Source organism: Amphiura filiformis, chromosome 9 (genome assembly GCF_039555335.1).
Source record: "Amphiura filiformis chromosome 9, Afil_fr2py, whole genome shotgun sequence".
NCBI lineage: Eukaryota > Metazoa > Echinodermata > Ophiuroidea > Amphilepidida > Amphiuridae > Amphiura > Amphiura filiformis.
Window position 1 is genome coordinate 35,600,877 of NC_092636.1, and position 24,468 is coordinate 35,625,344.

General features: G+C 36.0%; 1 protein-coding gene across 1 annotated transcript in view; it reads left to right on the forward strand.

Moving 5' to 3' along the window:
* The window catches only part of LOC140160932 (WD repeat-containing protein 19-like), a 64,109-nt gene that overhangs the window by 12,338 nt on the left and 27,303 nt on the right, over window positions 1-24,468 (forward strand). The window contains 7 exon segments of the mRNA XM_072184281.1: window positions 3,485-3,565; window positions 6,704-6,816; window positions 7,409-7,582; window positions 9,437-9,680; window positions 12,165-12,227; window positions 15,442-15,556; window positions 21,650-21,676. Coding sequence (XP_072040382.1) covers window positions 3,485-3,565; window positions 6,704-6,816; window positions 7,409-7,582; window positions 9,437-9,680; window positions 12,165-12,227; window positions 15,442-15,556; window positions 21,650-21,676 — 817 coding nt within the window.

Here is a 24,468-nt window from a genome sequence, read left to right on the forward strand (position 1 = left end):
GTCCAAATCAAAAGTGACATGTGATTCAGTGGGATATCACATACGGCTCTCCGTTTAAAATGATTGCATGCATGCATGACCACACACTTTTTGTGTTGTATGATGTCCACTGACAATGTCATCAAGTGTCACTTTGGATCTGGACGGTAGCAGAATTTCTAGCCTGAGATCTCTGTCATTTCTTGCTTAATTTTCACATATTAGGTGTCAAATTAAAGAAGAGTTCTCCTTGGCAGAATATATATTTAAATTTAAGGTTTATTGAATGACTGTTGGAGGCCAGTCTAGTGCAGATCCGTCGGAAGACGCTTTTCATCGGAATAAATGCTAGCCTCATCATGACATCATCCAAGCAGCAAAGTTCATTTCCCATTGAAAAAGCGTTATCCGACGGATCTGCAGCCGACCATTCTGGCTGGATCAATGGTAGCTTGGATGAGTAGTTAGTTAGTTATGTGCTAGGTGTATTTGACTCTTTGAACCCCCAATGGGCTTTAGGATGCCCATTGCCCATTATTACATTTATGACATCAATTATTACAATTTTTAGCCAAGAGTTTCTATAGAGAGTCCATTGGTGAAACAATCTGGAATGGTTTCTACTAATTATAATAATAAAGCAAGCAGGCTTAAAATCTATATGGATTTATGAAAATCTTTAAAGAAGAAATCATATAAAATTTGAGTCCTGATTATCAAATTTAATTCCAAGTGTTAGTTGTTAAATAACTTATTTCAATCAAATCACCAGATGAGTCCTGCTGAACAAAAGAACAGCATTTCTGTCAAGGTAATGTATAAAAAAGAAGCAACTGATTCTATTGCGAACACACTTCTAATTTACTCCCTGCCTGCAATGGCTTCACCTGCATGCATTTTATACAATTTAACTTGTCACCAATTGTGAATTTATGTACCATAACTTCAAGATGCTATTCTGTATGCTTACTGAAACTTGCATTGCACTTTTAAGAAAATAAGATGTGCTCTCCATAAAAGAGCAAGGGACTAGGCAATGGACTGCAGATATGTATGTAGGTCCTATTCCTGGTGCTATGTATATAAGATATTCACAATCAAAGTACGCTAATGATATATGCACCCTTGGTCCTGGCTGAGGCAGCCAATTGTGGAAGAAGTGACCTGATTCTGATATCCACTATAAACAGTGATGACACTTTTAGACTAGGTAAAATGCGCTATTCAAATCAAATGTGTATGCCTCTGTATAAAAAAATCACTTTCTAGATGTTAATTATACTACCACACACAAAGTGAATTCAATTTTCTATTACATACCTATTCACCAATAAACAAGCTTTTTCTTCTTATCAAAGTTGGATTAACTATGCTCAATTTTCATTTCATTTAATATATGGATAGGCTGCTATCTACAGAAGATGTGTGTGTGTGGGGGGGGGGCACCATAAAACGTTGAATATCACTATGCTGACAAGATAGGATGCAACCAGGTCAAATATCAACAAACTTAATACATGTATTGAGTAATTGAGTAATCTTTTTGGAGTGTTGTGTGAACTCCTATGGATGTGAACTTACCTAAATATACATGGTATTCAACATCTTTGATTAAAATGAGATCAATTAGATATCATATTGAATGTTATATAGGTATGCAACAAAGCGTTCACTTTCCCTCCTTTTCACACCTTTTTTTATGGTCCAATATTAGCTTTGCACTTCCCTTTCAATGGGAATTCTTGTTTACTACTCAGCTATCCCACCAATTTCTGCTGAACACACATGTCCAACCTTCTTTATTCTTTGGAAAATGGAATCTTATCTTTTGTCTGTTGTCAGACAACTGTTCCCTTTCAATGGGAATTCTTGTTTACTACTCAGCTATCCTACCAATTTCTGCTGAAAACACCTGTCAAACTTTTATTCTTTGGAAAATGGAATCTTTTATCTTTTGTCTGTTGTCAGACAACTGTTCCCTTTCAATGGGAATTCTTGTTTGCTACTCAGCTATCCCACCAATTTCTGATGAAAACACCTGTCAAACCTTCTTTATTCTTTGGAAAATGGAATCTTTTGTCTGTTGTCAGACAACTGTTCCCCTTTAATGGGAATTCTTGTTTACTACTCAGCTATCCCACCAATTTCTGATGAAAACACCTGTCAAACCTTCTTTATTCTTTGGAAAATGGAATCTTTTATCTTTTGTCTGTTGTCAGACAACTGTTCCCTTTCAATGGGAATTCTTGTTTACTACTCAGCTATCCCACCAATTTCTGATGAAAACACCTGTCAAACCTTCTTTATTCTTTGGAAAATGGAATCTTTAAGGTTTATCTGTTGTCAGAAAACTGTTTGCTGGAAACTCTTATGCATCTGATGAAGAAAAAAGGGTTTAAAGAATATTTTCTCAATGTTAACACTACAAATTAGAACATGTTTCGCATTTACAGAAAAAAGTTGATTCAATCAATTCTTAATTGTCATATGATATATAAATATTAATAATAAAAAGAAGTTGAATTTACATTTTTTAAATATTTTGTCTAAATCGAGTTTAGTATTCATTTTCATGCAAAAATACAAAATAATGAAGATACAAAATGTGACAAATATTTAATATTTGTCACTAAATGTAAATTGCTTAAATATGCATCTTTTGAGTACTATCACACTGGCACTATCGTGATCATTTACTTACACAGAGAAGTGTTCTTGGTGAGGATACAGTATGCAAGAAGTAGCAGGATATTAGTGACCAAACACAGTTTTGCTGATGACTGAGAACCCAGATCCAATATACTCATTTCTGTACCTCTTTTCAAGAGTTCTATTGAGATGGTGTTAGGGTTTTTTTTAGTCATTACTTCTACTTTATATCAACACTACCAAGTCCACAGCAAATGAGAGTTATTCTGCAGGGCCATGGTTGATACCAATTATTGGGTCTGTTTTAGGGTGGGACTGAAAAATAAACCTTTGGTCATTGTATTCTAGAATAGCTGTTCTTACAAACTATGAGGTAGACAACTATTACTCTGAGCCTGTTATTGCCACTACTCATGAGTCTGAAAATGTATGGGCAAATGGCAGTTACATTGAAGATGGTTAATGTGAATTTGATTCCACCCATTGCCCGTGGCTGCTCCTAGGGTTTGTTATAGGCAGGAGAATGGGAGAAAAGAATAAGTAACTCCCAAGATGCAGCGACTTCTTCACTCATTGCTTGGGTTTGTATGTGCATACATTTGTTATTTGCCACACAAGTTAACAGTTGTTTGAATGAATCAGTGTGAATTGAATTGAATTGATTTGCTTCTACAAAAGTTTTCCTGAAGTTTGTTTGTTTGTACATTCCCCTGGTTGAGGTAAGACAGTTATGAACTTACCTTGTTTGTTCCATGAAATACACCAGTTTAATAATTTAAATTTCTGTGCCAAATATGCAATATTTTGGTATCTTTTGATGCATATTTAATGTTAGGCTTATTGTTTTCTTCCAAAGACCGGCCTGAGGATGGAGCCATATGATATTGAGTGGTCAGAAATGAAGATGGATGAAAGAAGTCCTGCTGGTGAAACAACGGTAAGATAAAAAGTGATGAAAGTTTGATAGTATTAACACTTCTTATTCACACTGTTTAATTGTTTATGGTGGAGTAATTTGTCTCCCCTAGTTTGTATGCCTCTGCAGTCATATTCAGGCATGAGAACTTTCAGGCATTTGTCTGAATTCAGGCAGTTTTGTTATCCAAATTTAGCATTTTTTTTCAGCCTGTTTTGGGCCTAATTCACACACTTTTCAGGCAGGTTTCAAAAAAGCCATTCTCATATAAATAAATTTTGGATTTATAAAGCGCCTTTCTCCAGATCTTAGAGGACTCAAAGCGCTGTAATTTCGCTGCAATTGTGAATCATCACAATCAGATCGCATCAACTAGGTTGCTGCCGAATGGCGCACACCTATCCGCATTTAGATTGTAACATCCACCAATTATCTGTGCAGCTCCCCAAATTCCATTGGGTGAAGGAAGTTTTTGATAACCAAACAACTAATCACCAATTTTTGCGGTACAGGAGGAAACCGGAGATCCCGGAGAAAACCTGCGAGAGCGAGCATGGAATCGGGATAAACCAAGTGCACATGAGTCCTTGGGCCATGCGGGCTTGAACCGGGACCTCAGTGGTGCAAAGCGAGGGAATTACCGCTGCGCTAACTCGCCCTCTCATGCCTGCATATTTAGTCAGTATTTTCAGGAGTCAAAGTTTATTTCACTCATGATTTCTGCTTCAATAATTCCTAGGTGAATGGAATCTATAGGCCATAATTTATGCCTTCCTCAAGTCAGTAATTTTGATATTATTTTTATTATATCTCTAAGCGTAACAATAATAAGTAATTAAAACTGCACATTTTCAAAAAGGAAATGACATATGGAATCCAACTAGCATAACATATTCCTGCAAAAATGGGCAGTTTTTGAGAAAATCACAGTGGACTTTTTCAAGCTACATTTATTTTCACATTATTAAATAAATAAAAACATGCAAATATATTAATTTCCTGTTTAGGTCACTGTGATGAGGCTTGCGGTGAACATTTTGAATTTAAAAACAAGTTGCAAGTTGAATCAGCAAATTGTGAAATAGTTAATCACAGAAATTTTCACTTTGACAATAGTTATAAATAATTAGATAACAAGTCATTTAAATGTGAACAAATGGGCTTTACAGTTAAAATCCATGCACCCCCTATGGAAGACATGACCTTAATCTCGCACACAGAGTAGAAATTTCAAATGAGGGTTACCTGAATGGGTACTTCATTTGAAATCTACCCCACCCCAGTGTGGAAGATTAAGGTCATGTCTTCCATAGGTTGTATGGATTTCGATTGAAATAGCCTAATGGAAATTTAAAGGACAATGAGAAGAGGAAAGATAAAATTGTAAATTCTACCTGATTGTGCAATTCCATCAAAGCTGATGAACAGCTTGTACAGGGTATTGTCAGCATGTCATCCCTTTATATGGCTATTCCAATTATAGTAACTCAGACAAAGGTCATTGAAATATAAGAGAGTTGTTATTCTGTCGGTCCGTGCCACGTCACTTCCGGTTGATGATGCGACTCACGGTCGAGTGAAAACATTCGATTTTTGTTGATGATTTCTGTCATTGGTGTTATGTAAATTTCGATCGCAAATAGTCAGTGGAATCAAACAACCGTTTCTAAGTCTTCAGAGTGGAAGAAACTTACTTGATTTACCGTTTATATACTGACAGACTTAAAATTAAATTCAATGGTGAAAGTGTCGTTTTCTCCGAAATTGAGGGTCACTCCAGCAACATCGCTATGTAGCCTCCTTCACAGCCGGTTTCTGTTGTTCACAACAAACCGTGAGCCACATGCAGTTTGGGCCCGAGACTAGAGATAGCCCGGATGTCCGACCGACAGAATATTTTGTCTTTTTTTCCTCTATTGGTGATGAGATGTAAGTGAAGATTTTGCTAGTTGCAAAAAGTGTCTACTCACCAAGCAGGGCTCAAATTACTATTTTGATGACAGGGTTATATTTATTTTATTTTACTTTTTATATTTATAAATATTTTTCAGAGGGGCTATTTAGTGACAATTAGGGCTAATTGCTCTCAGCCTCATGTATATTGAGATCTGTTGCCAAGTGTGTTTAAAGCTAGCAGTACTATGATCAGAGACTGAATTAAAAAGACTATTGTGTCTGTCAATCAACTCTCCAAAGCCTGTGATTGGTTAGTAGTGTGTAAAAGGAAGGTTGATTCATATGGTGCCTTCATCGAAGAAAAGGAATCACAGAAAATGGAGGTATATTTACAAGGCAAAAAACAACTTTTTGGCATTGTTGACATGGCACCTTTAGGAAAGATTACTAAGACATAACTTTTGAGACGGTTTGTATGTTTGAAGGTGCAAAATTAACCACAGGGCATGCTGTTTACTGCCGCTTTCAGAAATTTCAATCATCATGATGAACCGTAAACAAATCGTTTCTAAGTTTGATTGACAGGTGATGTTAGGCGCAAACTAGCATTTTTATATTTGGCTTTATTTATAATTTATCAAGTATCAGTAAGTAAAAACGAAATTCATCCACCTGTAACTCTAGAACAAGAGTGAAGTATAGACGAATCCAACAAGCCAAGTCATGGTCAGGATTTGGTCAGCCATTACAAGGTCCCCGCATCACCAAACCGGTGTTGTGACTGCCCAATTGGGTGGATTAATGCCGCTTTAAAATCGATGTTAGATGCTTTTGTGTTATAAACTGTCATCATTACTTTGTCTATGTGTAACACGGGTGATAGAATACAGTTTAAAATACCCTCCAAGGCCGCATCATTTCACATTTTAGGTGAGATGGGGCCGACGGGAACCCAGCTATGGCTGCCATTGAGGTGTAGGAATGTGTGAATTTGGATTCGACTATAGTTTCTCTTTAATTATTATAATTATTTCTTTGATATCTGATTCAATGAAAAGTAGCTCCACTGAGCTACACTAATCCATTTGAAAGTCACACTCCCTATGTAGGAGATTAAGGTCATGGCATCAGTGAAGTAGGCACATTCTGATACAACTCTCTGAGTTGAGTTACATTTTAATACTTAAACCTGAATGCTGTGCCATCCATGTACCGTATATCTAACTGTTGCTAAGAAACATTATATGTGTTCTTTGATTTCAGATAAGTGTTTGTGTGGGCCAAAGAACATTGTTCTTATTCAACATAGATGATCCTGACAACCCTATAGAACTAGCATTCCAGCAGAGATATGGCACCATTGTACAATATAAATGGTAAGAAATATATTATTTTTAATTCATTTATTAATACTTTCTTTTGGTAGGGTTGCCCCTTCGAGGTCAGAGCAGTACTTTACAAGTTATCCTAAAAACACAAATAAAGCAAAAAGATGTGCACCAGAGCCAATGCAACATTATTTTTACATACTTAGCATAACAAGATGTATTTCTCTCAAAATATGTCCCATTTAATCATAGGTATAGCAGTTGTGAATTCATAATGGTTGAAATATAGATACTCCTACCAAACTATGAAATTCACTTTGTAATGCCTGTGTGGAAATTTTGTGCGAAATTACATTGGCTCTGAAATTCATTCATTATCAGCTAACTTTGTATTCTAGCTAGCAATTCTCTTGCAATTACTCCCTGTTGGGCACAGGCCTTAGCGGATATGTCTTGCTTGGGTCAAATAATATGCTTTGTTTCTTTCACCAATAAACTTAATTTTGACAATGTAGCAGGGATCTTTATAGGTACATGTACTGCCAAAATTGATAAAAGAGCTGTATGGATCATGAAATGCATCACCAAATTAATTTATATTTTTGGCATTTTCATATCTTCTTTTCATTTTTTCCATCAGGTATGGAGATGGCTACATCATGCTTGGATTCTCTCATGGCTATTTCATAGTCATCTCAACACACATGAAGGAGATTGGTCAGGAGTTATTCCAAGCCCGTAACCACAAGGATAGCCTAGCCGCTATTGCTATATCATTCTCACTTAACAAAGCAGCTTCTTGCGGTGATAATTGGTGAGTCATCAACTCTAAATTGTTTTGCAAACTCTCAGATTTTAATGGACTGGCTGAAATGTGCCTGGGCCACAAAAATTTAATTGAATAATTTCATGGTTTTCATACATGTAAATATTAGGACTGACAAGTCAAGTTACCCTGTATTCATTCATTCATTCATTCATTCATTCATTCATTTATTTCCATATATAAAAATATACAACTACATCAAAAATAAAGAAACACAATATGGCGGAAAAGGCAGGAAGGCCAATAAGGCCTGAGAATTGCATAAAAAAAAAAAAAAAACAAAACAAAGATTATGAAATCAACAAAAATAAATAAAATGACTAACAGACATGACAAATTACAGTGCTCGAGAATGGCCTAATTGTACTTAGAGATAAGTTTTTGTTTAAGGTGTTTGCGGAAATGTTTTATGGACTTTGAGTCTTTAATTTTTTTATCTAGAGAGTTCCAAAGTATGGGCCCGCTCATTCGAATGGAATGGTCGGAAAAAACTCTTTTATTTTTTGTTAACTGGAGATCATTATTTCGTCTTGTCTGGTAGTCATGGATGTCAGAACGTTTTGTAAAATACTCATTAAATGAATTGGGTAACTCATGTATGGAATTCTTGTACATAAATACACCAAGTTCAAGAGAATACATATCTTCTATATTTAAAATGTTGTATTTGGCAAATAAAGGTCTGGTATGACTTCTATAATGACTATTAGAAATTGTTCTTATTGCCCATTTTTGTAGTTTTGTCAGTTTATCTAAATAAAGTTTACATATATTCCCCCAGTTTAGAATTCCATAATTGAGGTGCGGCAAAATAAAAGTACAATATAAGGTATATAATATTCGATCAGGAATAAAGTGTTTTAATTTGTTCATGATACCAATATTTCTCGACAAAGTTTTGGAAACGCAGTCAATATGACATTTCCAGGTGAGGTTTTCATCTATTAAGACACCTAAAATTTGGTATGTTTCACTCGGTCCAATAGTGTGTTGTTTAGGACGATGTTTAAATCTTGCTGCACTTTGACTGATGTCATATGAGGCGTTCCTAATAACATATAATTTGTTTTGCTTGTATAGTACTTCCCTCATTCTTTTAGTTTGTCCTGTAAGGGAATGCTATTTTTAAAGGTTAACAAACTCACAAAACAAATTCATCAGGATCGTTCATAAAAGCCATTGATAAGCAGAAGTTCTCAAAACAGATCCAAAGCATATAAATACGGTACTCACTAAAAATATTTCAATTCCTACCAGGAATCTTATTCACTCTGGTTTGGTGAGTGGTACTGTTTCTCGATGTTATCAACAATCTTTGTTCACGACTGATCTTGATGACATCACATGGGTTGCTTGCCGATCTATGATCTGGTCATAGATTTGATCAAGTTTGTATGCCCCCTCATCCTTATTCATGGTGGTGTTGCCTCTACTCCTTATCCAGATGGCCACTTTGAGCCAGTGGGTTGTTTTGTTTCCCTCTTGGTCGATGACTTTGTTAACAAACTGTGGTACTGGTTTTGTAAGCATAGAAGAACAAATATGATTAATAAAAAGAGCATGAAAAATGTAAATTATAATAATAATAATACAATAATTGTGAATATAGCAACAGTCCTTAAAACTGTCAGCTTGATATGTTTTTCTAATCATAATGCTTATTTCAAGATTATTAAGTATATTGATATAGGCCTTAAGTCCACAATGTATAACACCTTGTTTTGTCTTGTCTACGTACATAATATATAATATTGATATTAAACTTACCCATAAGCATTGACAGCCAAACTTAAATTAAAAAACTAAGATCCTGTCACTCATTGATATTGCCTTACCCCACAGTATTAAGATCCATGACCTGGCTGACTTGAAAGAAGTATATGCTATCATTAACATGGATGATGAAACAGAGGGCCTGGGCATGATGAAATGGACTGATGATGGTCAACTATTAGCAGTCAGTACTCAGAAAGGAAGCATGCATGTGTACCTAACCAAGCTGCCTATACTTGGTGATGCTAATGGAACCAGGCTGGCTTATCTGACGTCACTACTTGAGGTCACTGTGGTGAACCCTGTTGAACAGGTAGGTTTAGGAGAATGGGGTTATTCCAGTTGAAATCTGTACACCACCTATGGAAGATATGTCCTTAATCTCCCACACAGGGGTAGTAGATATCAAATGGAGTTGCTCATTCAGGTAACCCCATTTGAAATGTGCACTCCCTGTGTGGAAGATTAAGGTCATGCCTTCCATAGGGGGTATGTGAATTTCAACTGGAATAGTCTACTGTAAATGTTCGCCTAATGGCGCACCCTAGACTCCTTTGCCTTGGGGTAAATTTCATTTCAAATAGAAAGCTCCCTCTTCTGAAAATCCCAACAAAAATTAAGGGTATGTGCCCTTATTTGCTGGTGGGATTTTTATAGGAGAACACTTGTAGTTGGTGTCTAAAATTCCAGTTATGTCAAGGGAGCCCATAGCGTCATTAGGTGAACGTTTATGGTATTAAGTGATTGCTTATCTGTTTTATTGGGTAGTATGAATGTGTGAAGACTAATCACTTTTACTATACATGACCATTGTGTGCTTTATTTCCATAGCTATACACATAACGCTAAACCATATTAACCTGAATCTTTTCCTTAAAGCTAACCTTAACCTAAACCCTAACCCTTAATCTAATCTAGTTGACTAGCTGAATCTATTAATCATTAGGTATTAGAACTGTTGTGTATATTTTCATTCCAATTACTTTTACTAATCAGTATTTGCATAGTGTTAAAGGTTGGTACCTTTGCAGTGGTGCATTTGATTATACCATGACACACTGTAAGTCCCAAACCCCACCCAAGTCTTCCATAAGATTTTAACATAATTATTAGAGTTACGATGGGCTTATAGATTTTCAGTGGGTTACAGGACTTCAGATGTTCTTGCGCACCACAGGTAAATTGACAGTTCAATTTAAACTAGGTATGCATTTCAGTAAAAAATAATGTAGTACCCAACTTCATATGTTTTCAGCACCCATTTCATTAACATCACCAAGTCTAAAACATTGAACAAGCAAGAGCTATAATAAGGCAGACATACATATGACATGTAGTGCTATAGCTGTGTTGAAAAAATAAACAAGCATCATGAGAAGTTGACTCCAGTTACTTCATATCAAGAGATATAGGCCTATGTGTCTGAAGTAGAGACACAACACTGGTTTTATTATATGTGCAACAACGATGTTTGTACAAAATCATGTGATAGTTGCATGAAATTTTGCCTGTGCCATTCATATTTAACATGACAGTGGCATATGATGTGTACTTGTGTTTTCAACATGGGAATGTTATATGACTGTTGCATTAAATGTGTCATGGAGAATATGATGTGTGATAAAGACATGATGTTATGATACAATATGATTTGCAATGTGGCAATGTGATGTGAATGATGCATTGTATGTAGCGTGTCATTTGTGTGGCAATGACATTGAATTATGGTCTAAAATGTATCTTGTGTCTTTTCAATGTGACTTTGGTACCATGTACAAGAGTCAATTTGCAATGTACCAGTGATATGTTTTACTGAAGTGATACATGTAGCTTGTTATTTGTGTGATGATTACAGATGGCCCTTGGTGATTACAAGTGTGTATGTGGGTGTATGTTTGATTGTGCCTATTTTTTAAGGTTTTTTTAAAAAATGTATGTCCATGTTTTATGATTGTGCACTGTACATTCATAACCCTTAAACCGAAGACGACCTCAGTTACAACTTAAGGCCTTCTAGAGAGCGCTACATACCTTTTAAAATAATTTAGCTGAAATGTCCCTCATAACCTCATTAATATATGTGATCCAATCATTTTTATTTATTTGCCAAAACGCTGAACATGGTTACTAATATTTGACTGTGGATCTCCGTGCTGTCAGCATAAAAATTAGTAACTTCCGTGCACGCCTTGCTGTGCGTCAAACAAATTGCAAGAGCGCTGGCCGCCATATTTGGATTACGCTGTACCATATTTGAACAAGATTGTAATTTGCACTGTTATTGGTCGTCCTGTTTTAGCCTGAAGGATTTTTGGAAAGGCAACACGTACAAATTGTTTATTTTTGAGGAAAATTTTGTGTTATTTTGTAAAGTGAAGAGATGAAAGTGATGGTTATGAATGAGGTTAATAATAACTTTGCATTGGTAATATGTTGGACATTGTGAAAAATCTAAACATTTTGCTTTGGACCTCGGAATATCCCTCGGGGCTGTGCCCCTGGGGATATTCCTCGGTTCCAAAGGCAAAATGTTTAGATTTTTCACAATGCCCTCCAAATAACTGATGTGCAGTTATTAAACCTCTAATCAACAGTGTGGTGATCAATTGTTTTTGTAAATTGTTTTCATGTCCTCAACTTACTTGTGTAAGTTCTCAGGTGTCCATGATTGTGAGTTAATACGAGTAGTGGTGTATGTGGGAATGACAAGGGTATTCATTTTAAGATCAAGTGCAAGGATTTTTTGCCCCAAGTTGATTGTTCAACTGTTTTTTCTGTTACTTTGTTTTTATCCTAGCGTATTGTACCTCGACTGTATCGGAAATATGTGTGGCATAAGAACAAAAAATACAAACTACAGGTTGTGGTTTATTCTTTCTTTTCTTCTGCACTTATTACTTCCATGTTACTCAAAATATTTGTGATTTGTGAATGTTTTTGTACAAAATCTGCCCAATATTCCCCAGTGTTTTATCAGTTATCACTCTGCCCAATTTTTCCCAGTGTTTATTTTACCACATGCCCACAATTTTTACCACCCTGCCCAATTTCCCCCAGTGTTTAAACCACCCTAACAAATTTCTCCTTTCTGCTACATATATGAGGTATCTTAAATATTGAATGCATATGTTTTAACACTCGTAATGTACAATGTTGTGTTGTGAGTCTCTTTTATATTTTTTATAAGTGTTTGTATGAATTGATTGACTTCAATATAAATTTTACCTGTATGTAATATATTGTACTCTTTTGAAATTATAGATCATATTATATATTTTAGGCTTCTCTTCAATGTATCATTTATAGGTTAATGAACGCGTATTACTTGTTGGGAGAGAAATTAGACAAAATAATGCACATGTGCTGATCATCAGATGTTGATGCATCTAATGTGTGAGCCCCGAAGGGGGAGTGCTTTAGATGCATCAACATCGGCGCAAGTGCATTATTTTGACTAATTTCTCTCCCAACAAGTAATACACGGTTTGATGGATAAATTGTTTTGCATTTTTTGATACCTGACTTCATTTTTTTAAACATTAAAAAAAGGGTACATTGTATCAAATTAAGCACAGAATGATACTGCATGGTTTCCAAAGATTGTGCATGCCCTATCCTTAAGTTGCATGCTTGAAATGTATACATTGAAGGTGATTTTAGGTTATAGTTTAAAACTTGTTCTCAATTAAATTTTCTTTGTCATGTTGTAAAGAAACGAAATAACAGGTGGAAATATATATAAATAGTAAATTAGGAATAGTCAGGATTTTTTCTGTTTTTATTTTTTTATGTCTACAATGACTCAAGATTTTACTTCAACAAATTAAACATAAACAAAAAAGATCATCAAGGCATCAAGTTGCATGTCTTATATGCAAGAGTTGTTTGTGATGTGGACCTGGATGATTTTGACACCCCTGCGTTTTTGAGTTAAATGCATTGCGCTTGCATTCTACTAATATCTGCACCTAACATCTTCCACTTTACCATTAATTCCCTCTCCAACCATTCATTTGACACCCATAATGCTGTGCGTATCCTAGCGACGTGTGGGTCGTTATAAGGCAAGTTAACCCATCCTTCAGCTTGTATGCATGCATGAATGTTGCAAATTTTGCTCTTCTGCCTCCTACTGCTTGTATTTTACACTAGAGTCTGGAATGATTTTGGAATACAGAAAGCCATCCTCAATCCAAATCCTGAGCCACTAATCAACATTAAGATATTCTAATTCTATCATCTGCTAACACTAACCCTAAGTATAATCCTAAAACCTAACCCTAATACACATCCTTATCCCAAGGCTTAAAATGGCAATCCTTAATGCGGCCTATACACGATCAATTTGATTGATCAATATCAAAGACCCTAGATACAAGAGTGGATACAAAATCTGCCATTGTGCGCTGTACAAACAAACATCAATAGTGAATCTACAATGGTCAATAAAATGAAACTAGATTATATTGAAGAGAAATATTATTTTGTATCCAATCCAGCATCTAGGGTCCCCAATATTGATCAGTCAAATTGATTGTGTATGGGCCGCATAATTTGTAAGTCTATCCTGTACTCTAGTCATTGCAATTATTGTTACCTTTGAACCTACCTGTTACGCTCTTAATAGGTAGACCTACTAGAATACTGGTAAGACTTTACACAAATTGCTATTGTGATTTAGGTATACTGGTTCAAACAAAACCATTCACTTCTCTCAATTCTAGAATTCTTGCTCTTGTACTTGGTGACAACTTATTTAATTCTGTACATCTTATTTTAATCCTTGTCTGTGTTTCTTGTCATGTTTATTTTCCATGTTTTGTTTTATTTTGATTTCAGTTTTCTGAGGTTTCTTTTCTTGTTTCAGTTTAATTTGTCTCCTTTTCTCCTTCACATGGTTTCTCTGATTCCATTTATCGTAGTTATTATTTTAACTCAGTTGCTATTTTTGTTATGTATCAGCATTACATTTATTATCTTCATTTCTTATAAGACAAGCTTTGTTTGTTTGATTGGTACAATGTAGTTTGCACAATTTGTTCTCCTGTCCACTTTAAATATTTTAAATTGATCAATATTGTGCATGATGTCTGGATGATCACATTCATAATATACATTCACATTGCATGTATTTCAAATAAGTAGCTATTACAAACAATTCCCTTGCAGCAAATCTATGTGGTTGAATGAAAGTGCACAGGCTTTTCTTTTCATATGCATGCATTGCACGATTTCTACATATGTATAAAATTGTGTCTCAATTCATCTTCATCATTGCTTTGTAAATTGTAGCATAATATCTTATTGGACTGCATAGTTTCAGTGCATTCTTCAGATAATAGGAATACTCTATGATCCAGGATTTGGTTCTTTCTGTGTCTGCCAGGGCTAGTGAATACTTCTTCTTTCCTATCTTAGATTTTCAAACCACTTAAAAATTAAAAACCAAAATATTTTAATCCTTTGGAATTACAATGCAAATTTAGGACACTAAAATGAGATTCATTGATATTTGATGTTGACAAATGTTGGCTATAAATTAAAGATTTGGTCATTCTAGTTTGAAATCCACCCATATGCCAGACATTACCTTAATCTCCTACACAAGGGGTGTAAATTTCGAATGGAGTCACCCATTTCGGTTATCCCATTTGAAATTCACACTACCTGTGGTAAGATTAAGGTCATGTCTTCCACAAGGGGAGTGTGGATTTCAACTGGCATAGCCCATATTTCTCTGTGCTTCCTCTGTTCAACAAATCATACCATGAATCAATTTGTTTTCTTGAAAATTATTGTAATAAGGACAATTTCCTCAAATAACCAGGTGATTTCTTTTTAACCTTGATTTGTATTTTAGATTTCTTAGTAATCATCATCTGAAGCTAGTTTGCACATAACACTTTATTGGAATGAAACCTAGTGTTTCCATTCCAAGCAAGCCTCACTTTACCTTGTACATGTATGCCCTTTTCTTACCCAAGAAATTGTATTTTTAAGTGTCAAGTATGTGTCAAGTATATAACTTATCAGCAAACATTTTCTTTCCCCATTTCTTTCATAATTCTAATCAGGAGCCGGCTATACCTATTGCCATAGAGGTGGAACCAACGTATGTAGCTCTTGGTCCATACCATTTAGCTGTAGGGATGAACAACAGAGCATGGTTTTATGTACTTGGAGAAAAAGGTAACAATACTACTATATACTATTAGTAAATAATTAAACTATTTTGAAACTTCTCTTACAGAGGTTTCTGTTAGCATCTGCCATGATACCTATAATATATTGTACATAAAACAATATACGAGGATCATTCAAAAAGTTCTACCTCCATCGTCACATCTCACATTTTCATCAAATAACTTTTTGATTTTGTAGCTTAGATTTAAGAGAATAATCATGGGTAATTTCAATATCCTAACATGTAAGATAACAGAGATGTGATGATGGTGGTAGAACTTTTTGAATGACCCTCGTATAACAAAACTTTAAATGTATCCAGTGGTGATGACAGTGGAAAAATGTAACATTTCTGTTTCAGAACTAGCTAAAGCAGCAGGTTTTCCTTCAAGATGGTGTGGGAAACATCAAGTGAGAGTGCCCAACTTCACTATGTCATGTAAATTTTTGAATTGAATTAAGAAAAAAATATTTTGACCAAGTTTGTTGTCACAATGTTTAAAAATCAATTTTCAAAAAATCTTTCATATTTTTCTTTTGGTTCAAATTATTCCAACTTTTTTTGTCTGTTTGTTTTAATTGTTGGATTGTTTGAATCAATAATGATGTTTTATGGTTAATATTTTGCTGAATTGGAAAAAAAACCTACTGCCCTGATTATTGCCATTTAATTTGCATGGGCTTGAACTTAGACCTACAATCCCGGAAAAAATATGTTCGAACACCTACTCACATTTTCATGTTCTTCTTAGTATAGTGCACTTATAATTAAAGACCGAATTAAAAAGACTAGTTTGCGTCTGATGTCATGGACTGGATCAACGTACATCACCGAATACAAAAATATTTTATTCGTGGAAAAATCACCAGTCCGCAGAAGATTCGTGGGATTTTGGGTCCTATTCCGCTCGTCTCCCTATGCGTTGTGGCCGCTAATAATCCTGCAGGCGTCTTATATCCGATCGTTCAATGTCCGACAAATGACCGGATTTGGGGGTCCGATTCCCGTTCGTTTCTCTATGCAGGGGTAGAAGGGGGCCATTTCCAATAAGGACTTTAACGTTTTCGAACAAATATATCTAATAGGTCTGTCACACTACGATGGACTGGATCAACGTACATCACCGAATACAAAAATATTTTATTCGTGGAAAAATCACCAGTCCGCAGAAGATTCGTGGGATTTTGGGTCCGATTCCGTTCGTCTCTCTATGCGTTGTGGCCGCTAATAATCCTGCAGGCGTCTTATATTCGATCGTTCAACGTCCGACAAATGACCGGATTTGGGGTCAACGTCCGACAAATGACCGGATTTGGGGTCCGATTCCGTTCGTCTCTCTATGCGTTGTGGCCGCTAATAATCCTGCAGGCGTTTTATATTCAATCGTTCAACGTCCGACAAATTACCGGCGAATCCGTCGCATGTGGCACCAACAGAGACGTCCACCCTATCAGAAAAGTGGGGGAGGAGAGGGTGTTTGAGAGGGTTTTTGACCCCTTAGAGGCAGTGACGTAGCAAGCACTTTTTCAGAGGGTGAACAAAGTGGGGAAAGACAACTTTTAAGGGGGGAAACTTTGAAGAAAATGGTCAAATATTGGCTAATAAGTACAAAAGGGCTACAAATCTGATATATCAGGGCAACCAGCGTCCGGGGGAAATAGAGGTGAGAAACCTTTGGACAATGAAGGCCCAATTGAAGCCATTTGTCATTTTTTGGATAAATTTTAGCACTATTATTGGGTACTATTTTAGTTTGAAACAGCCACAAATTGGTGAAACGAAAGCCTAATTGAAGTCATTGAAAAGTTTTCACCATTATTGTATAATATAAACAATTGTTTTAAAAATAACACGTGGATGTCCATAGCAGAAGCAAAAAGGAAGACTTGTCCATTTTTCAAAATGAAGGTCCAATTGAAGCCATTTGCATGGGGACTGTAGGGCCTATTTACATTATTAGGCCTAGGCCTATTGTGTAAAAATTTAGTTTTAAAAATGGAAAATTTGGAAAATTGTTTTTGGTGCATCATTTTTACAGTATTATTGCCTTAAACAAAAAAACAAAGAAGGCCCGAACTGAATTTGCAAAATTTAAAATGTTACACTGATCCACTGAAGACTTCAGACTCGTAATTTCAGGTAAAGCATGCATGGATTGATATGTTAAAGTCAGTAATAGACCTAAGTTCGTCTTAAATACTGATTTTGGTGACAAAATGTCACGGGCCCTATATATCGACGGGCCGGCAGTAATTTTCACAGGCTTTTGGGCCAAGGAACCACATTAATTTTAAGCACTGCCTATAATAATCACAGGCCTATACTTAGGCTTACTACTATCCTGGGCCTACTCAATAACGTACAATTTAACCTTTTCCAAGTTTTCGCTTCTATTTTCTTTCTTGTCAATCACTAAAACTGGTAGGAATTTGATATTGCGTCCTCTACCCTTCAGAAAGTGCCCCTCCCTCAATACTACTTACATGCATAGGCCTACTAAACTACGTGTAATTCAACTTTTTCTCTTCTCTTCTCTTCTCTCTTCAATTTTTCTCACTTTCTTTTCTTTTTTCTCTCCTTTCCCCCTTTTTCTACTTGTCAGTCACTAAAGTACTGGGGTAAATATGTTCGATGCACATGTTCGCCATAGGCCTACATCCCGCACAAGCGCCTGCGAAACCTTGCAAACACCTGCGGTATATAAGCGAAAGAATAACGAACAAACCCAGGGTATATATACAGGACAGTACGAACACACATCGGACAACTTCCGAACATGTGTATTCGGCACACTCGTTTCGAGTATGGTGCATGCACAAGACTCGAGACATATTGTCGACGGACTAAACAAACATCACCTATCACGAAACGCATTTGGCGGATAATAGCAGGACATATGAAGAACATAAAACGAACATTGACGAACACTAACGGATTTGCTAAAATATCATCCGTTTCTTATACGGAAGACCGATCCGGTGTAGTGTGACACTAAGACGGTCTGGGTCAACGTACATCACCGAATGCAAAAATATGCCATCCGGTGGTGAAGGCCTCACGGGAACGTATTTGCAACGAACACGGGCCGAGTGCAACAAACAAAGAACGAACATGAGCGAAAGGAGAGCGAACAAACTCCGCAATATGCAGCACCATACGAACACACATCGGATAAATACCGAACATGTGTATTCGGTACACGCCGTTCAAGTTTTGTGCATGCACAAAACTTGCCGACGGACTTATCGAACATCACCTAACACGAAACGCATTTGGCGGATGATAGCAGGACATAAAAAGAACATAAAAGCGATCATTGACGAACAACAACGGATTTACTAAAATACCATCCGTTTCTTGTACGGAAGACCTATTCGGTGTAGTGTGACAGGCGCATAAGATTGTAGGAATTTGTTGAGGGAGGACACATTTACTACTGTCTGCTTGCTTATGCTTTAATCAATGCAAACTCCATATGTGACCATCCAGCACAACTGAGCCCTGAAGTCGCCAATGATCATTTTTGAGATATTCAATCAAAATATTCTGCTTGAAATTAGCTTTAAAATTATGTATATCATGTCTAAAGTACTTGACATTTAAGTAGTGAAAAATCAATAAAACAGTCAATAAATCCTTTGTTTCCTATTGTTTATTGTTAAGTTCGATGGAGCATATCTCAATAGTGGCACTGGCGACATCCGGGCTCAGTTGTGGAGGATGGTCACATATTGAATCAACCATGAAAGACCTGTCATACATGCAGTGATGTTATTAAATGATTTTACTCTCAAAGCCAAAATGATTCTGATTAATATGAATATGCATAATACATTGAATATTCCTAGGCACAGTTATCAGAGGGAGGGAGTATGAAGGGCATGAAACCCTACTTAGGATTTTGGCCCTTTTCTTGTCCTTCACCTCAGAGAACAGGAAGTTGAAAGTTGTGTGTGGCAAATTAATATGAATATGAATAATACACTGTAGATTTGAATTGACCTTACTCAGGCACAGTAATCAGTGGGAGGGGTATGAAGGGCATGAAATCCTACTTAGGGTCCTTTCATCTTTTCTGTTTCTGTTTCCGGTTTCGGTTTCGGATCTCATTGTTATTTTGAAGTGTTAGCATGGTACGTGTGAACAATCCTTTTATTCTAGTCTTTTGTTGACTACAGAAAAGTTGAACGAAGATAACTTCTGTTTCGGTTTCGGGAGTTATGTTAATTTCTGACATGAAAAACGTGAGATGAGAGGGTTGATGCTAATCTAGACAAAAGAAGTGTCTAAATTTTACGGTCGTATATTAGCGATAAAGTGTACGGCTTCAATTGACTTGCGTTGGGTGTATAGGTACTCCAGCCTAAGCGGGAGTATCTCCTGAAAATAACCCAGCGTCGAAATATACATTAACATGATTAATATAAATTAATCAATAGTAATCAGTGTTGCCAAGAATTACTTATACTTGTTCGACGTGCAATCGCGCAAAAATCTGTCATATTATGCTTATGTAGCGATTAAATGGGGAATTATTTTCGTCCCAAATACACCTTAAAACTTGGTGATATGCAACACCAGAGAAGTGCGTTGAAGTGAAACTAATAGGATTTCTTTCATCGGAATTGGTAATCTGATAATTGCTTCAGGCAGAATTGCCAGACTCAAATCTATTTTAAATGTATATTATTTGAGAGAGTGATCTGGTGGAGGGGAGGAGAGGGGAGGAGAGGGGAGGAGAGGAGAGGAGAGGAGAGGAGAGGGGAGGGGAGGGGGGAGGGGAGGGGAGTAATGAGATGATGAGTTTATTTAAATTTGTCCATGTTGATGATAGGCAAACTGCTAAAGTTTTCCAATTGCGTAGCAGGGTAAAATTAGCAATAAACAGATGAATTCAGAAAGCCCAAAGTTTACCAACATGAAGGCCTATCGGTATTAGAGGACATTAAAGCGAAAGGGCGCTAGATCACTAAAACACCGGTCTTCACACACAGTGGGTGTCCCATAATCTCGTCTTATCCATCCTTGTTTATTAACCAGGTATCTACCTCTATTGAAATAAGCTGATTGGTACTTCAAACTTAACAATGAATTCAAGGAACAGATCAATTCACACAATCCCTTGCGTTTTCGTTTCTGAACAATAGAGCTCCCGAAACAGAAAAGATGAAACGAGGGTTAGTATGTGGGCCCTGTTCACACCCTTCACCTCAGAGAACAGGAAGTTGATATTTGTGTGTGGCAAATTAATATGAATATGCATAATATTATTGCATATTGGAATTGGCCTATCTCAGGCACAGTAATCAGAGGGAGAGGATGTAAAGAGCATGAAATCCTACTTAGGATCTGGGCCCTTTTTATGCCCTTCACCTCAGGCATTTCCCTCCATCTTCCTTGTCATTGTTGCTTCTGTAGGCATAAACATTGGCTTCATTTCTGCTTTGACAGTTGAATGTATACTTCTATTTATGTAGCATGTATCGCCTAACAGGTTCTTTTTAGCTTTTAGCTTAGCTTTGTTACGTATGGTCTCCTTTCTGCATTTGAAACTGACAGAGGGAATTTACATTATTACTCAAGTAGTGTGAAATTCAACTTAAGACAGTATTCAGTCCTATTAATTGTTATTTCGAACGTAGCTTCTCCGTTGCATTGCAGTAATGCATAGGTTCATTCACCATCAACTAAACTGTAACATTGCATGGACTGTGCTCTTCCAAACTCGAAATCCACACACCCCCTATAGAAGGCATGACTTTAATCTCCCACACAGGGAGTGGGAATTTCAAATGGGATTACCTGAATGGGTGACTCCATTTGAAATCTACTGTCCACCCCCCTGTGGGGGAGATTAAGGTCATGTCTTCCATAGGGGGTGCATGGATTTCAACTAGAATAGCCCTGTTCTTTCAATGCAAGGGTTGCCATTATGTGTTGCTCACCTCCCACCCTGTTCCAGTGGAAGCACCCAGGGTGCACAATTTTATGATTTTCTCTGTCTTGACAAACTGTACTAAAGGAGGCCATACATGTTTGATTTAGTTTGCATGTTTTAAGTTAGTAGTTGCATGGCTTCCTTTGTCTTCCTTTTGTAGATCGCATGTATGTACACTCTTCTCAAGGTGAGTGTGTTTAGAAATATCAAACTAACATATCAAATCTTGATTTATGTCTAGCATCAAAGCACGCACTTTGAAATATCATATCAAACATCACCAGATATATATTTTATTCACATCATATGCCAACATACATTTTCTGTGAAATTATAATTTAAAATCATTCAAAATGATACTCTTTGCATGTGTATGCAAGTTATAGTTGGAATAAAAATAAGTAAAGAATTTTAAGAGTCAAACACATATTTTGATGGTAATTTTTACGCCAATGATTTTCTGAGAGTTCTGTCACTAATCGCTAAAAAGTGTTCAAGCCTATTGAATTTATGAGGTATCTTGGGGCCCTGAAACCTCACGACACGCCACTTTGCACACCACAATATACAGCACCAAATCAGATTTGCACCTCATTGAAATCCATACACATTGCCTTAATCTCACACATTAAGGGGATGCGTAGATTTCAAATGGAGTCACCCATTCAGGTAACCCCATTTGAAGGCACACTCCCTGTGTGGGAGATTAAGGTCAAGTCTTCCATTGGGGTGTATGGATTTCAAATTGAATAGCTTAATGTCACATCATCCTTATATTAAAAATACAGACAAAACAGAAGCACTTCACATGACACAAAAGCTAATAAATATTTCACTAATTAGGAAACTTCAAATGTATAATTTGTTGAAAATATATCATAATATGACACAGTGCTGTCAACATATTGAATGCTAGACATGTTCATATATGGCTGGTCAGTCAAAGTGAAAACACTGAAATATTAATTAGGCTCATTGCTTTTGATAATTAGATTGTGCAAATCATATACGAATGAATATGGGATATACTAACATGGAACCGAAGTCTAAAGTTGGGATATAAAACATCTGCTGTTTTGTTATGGTGATTCTTTGAGGCAATACTGGACTCTTATGCTTTCACGTATCTGTGACCAGTGTTTGAATTAAGGAATAGGAACAGGTTATCTAAGTGAAGTACAACCTCACCCCTGTATGTGGCTGTCTGGTTGGCTGTCCACAATTTCCAGTAATGGTGTGCTCTAACTTATCATACACACTTTGCACAATTGGTGATTATGAACATATGCAGACATAAATCATGTTTTTGCGGATAACAGCATTGGCACATTTTAATATTTGATACTATACTTGGTCCATCTCAAAGATGATATCAGTGGATGCATCCTTTATCTAAGGATTTGAAAGGGGAATGTATGGAAGATCATTAACTATCTTTGTAGTACATATTAAATTTCATGCTTCCAAAACCTTAAGGGCTGGGGTATGAACGTTTGGACAGTATTTATTGTGGGACATTAGAGCATATCAGACATATCGAATTGCATTCTGAATCTGAAGAATGTCCTTCTGATATCAAATAATTTTCATTTTTGAAATTCGCAATGTAATACACATTTTATGGCAAATCATTAAAATTGATATTTTGATATTTAACAGTACTAAAGTAAACTTTATAAATCTGATGAGTTATACTTAAAGTGTATGTAGATGGGATGAAAAGCCGACGATCAATTGAAAATTTTGACCTTTCATTATTGAAGATATGGATTTTTCCCCAAAATACCAACAAAAATAGGTCTTTTGGGGAAAAAATCCATATCTTCAATATGAAAGGTCAAAATTTTCAATTGATCGTCGGCTTTTCCTCCCAGCTACATACACTTTAAGAATATCTCATTAGATTTATAAAATTTACTTTGAGGACTGTTATATATCAAAAATGTGAAAAATATCAAATTTTAATATTTTGTCATAAAATTTGTATTATATCGTGAATTTCAAAAAATGAAAATTATTTGATATCAGAAAGACATTTTTCGTATTCAGAATGCAATTCGATAGGTCTGATGTGCTCTCATGTCCCACAAAAAATACTGTCTAAACGCTCATTTTAGATCCCTTAAGGGTGCCAAGATGGTGGTATTAATTTGTGGGATTGATGTATGATTGATGAGGCCACAAGTATAGCTAAATATCAAATTTTGCCAATGGAAACTCATTGTAGTGTAGCATGTAGTGATCACTTAACTTTTCAACCTTATAACTAATAAACTAACATTATATTGGATAATAAGACCGTACTAAATAAATTGCATTAATATCATGTTGACCTGCACAGATGCCTTGACCATTGCTAGTAAAATAAATGGAAGGCTCGTTGCTTTTAGAGTTGAAAAAAATCAAGTGCTCACTCCTAACTATGACCTCAAAATTATATAAAATGCACCTTTTTCTGCAAAAGCAATAGCACAATAATATTTATTCACCATTTGATATCAAATGCTACACAGTTATTAAGGCAATGACTGATACGAAGCATATTTGCTGATGACCAAGGCAAAGTCTTTGTTATATTTATTTGTTATTCATTTGTTTGTTTGTTGGGCTGTTTGTTCATTTATTGGAAACCAGGGTACATCATAACATAAAATATAACATTAGGGATTCATATTTCGGTTAGTTGATTTTGTATTTGATATTTAATGTGAATAATATCCCTCAATTGTAGCCAATTCTTGAAAATGCCTTATTTACCCACATTTATTAACATAATATTTAAAAGCAGGGCTTATGTTATAATTGAAGACATAAATAGAAAAGGTAATTTGCATCCGACGTCCCTGTCAATCAAACTGTGGCATGGCCTGTGATTGCTTACGATAGCATCGGAACCTCCCTAGTTATGCTATGCTAAACAATCATGGGCTGCATAGCCTTTGATTGACAGATGCAAATTAATTTGTTTTATTTCTGTCA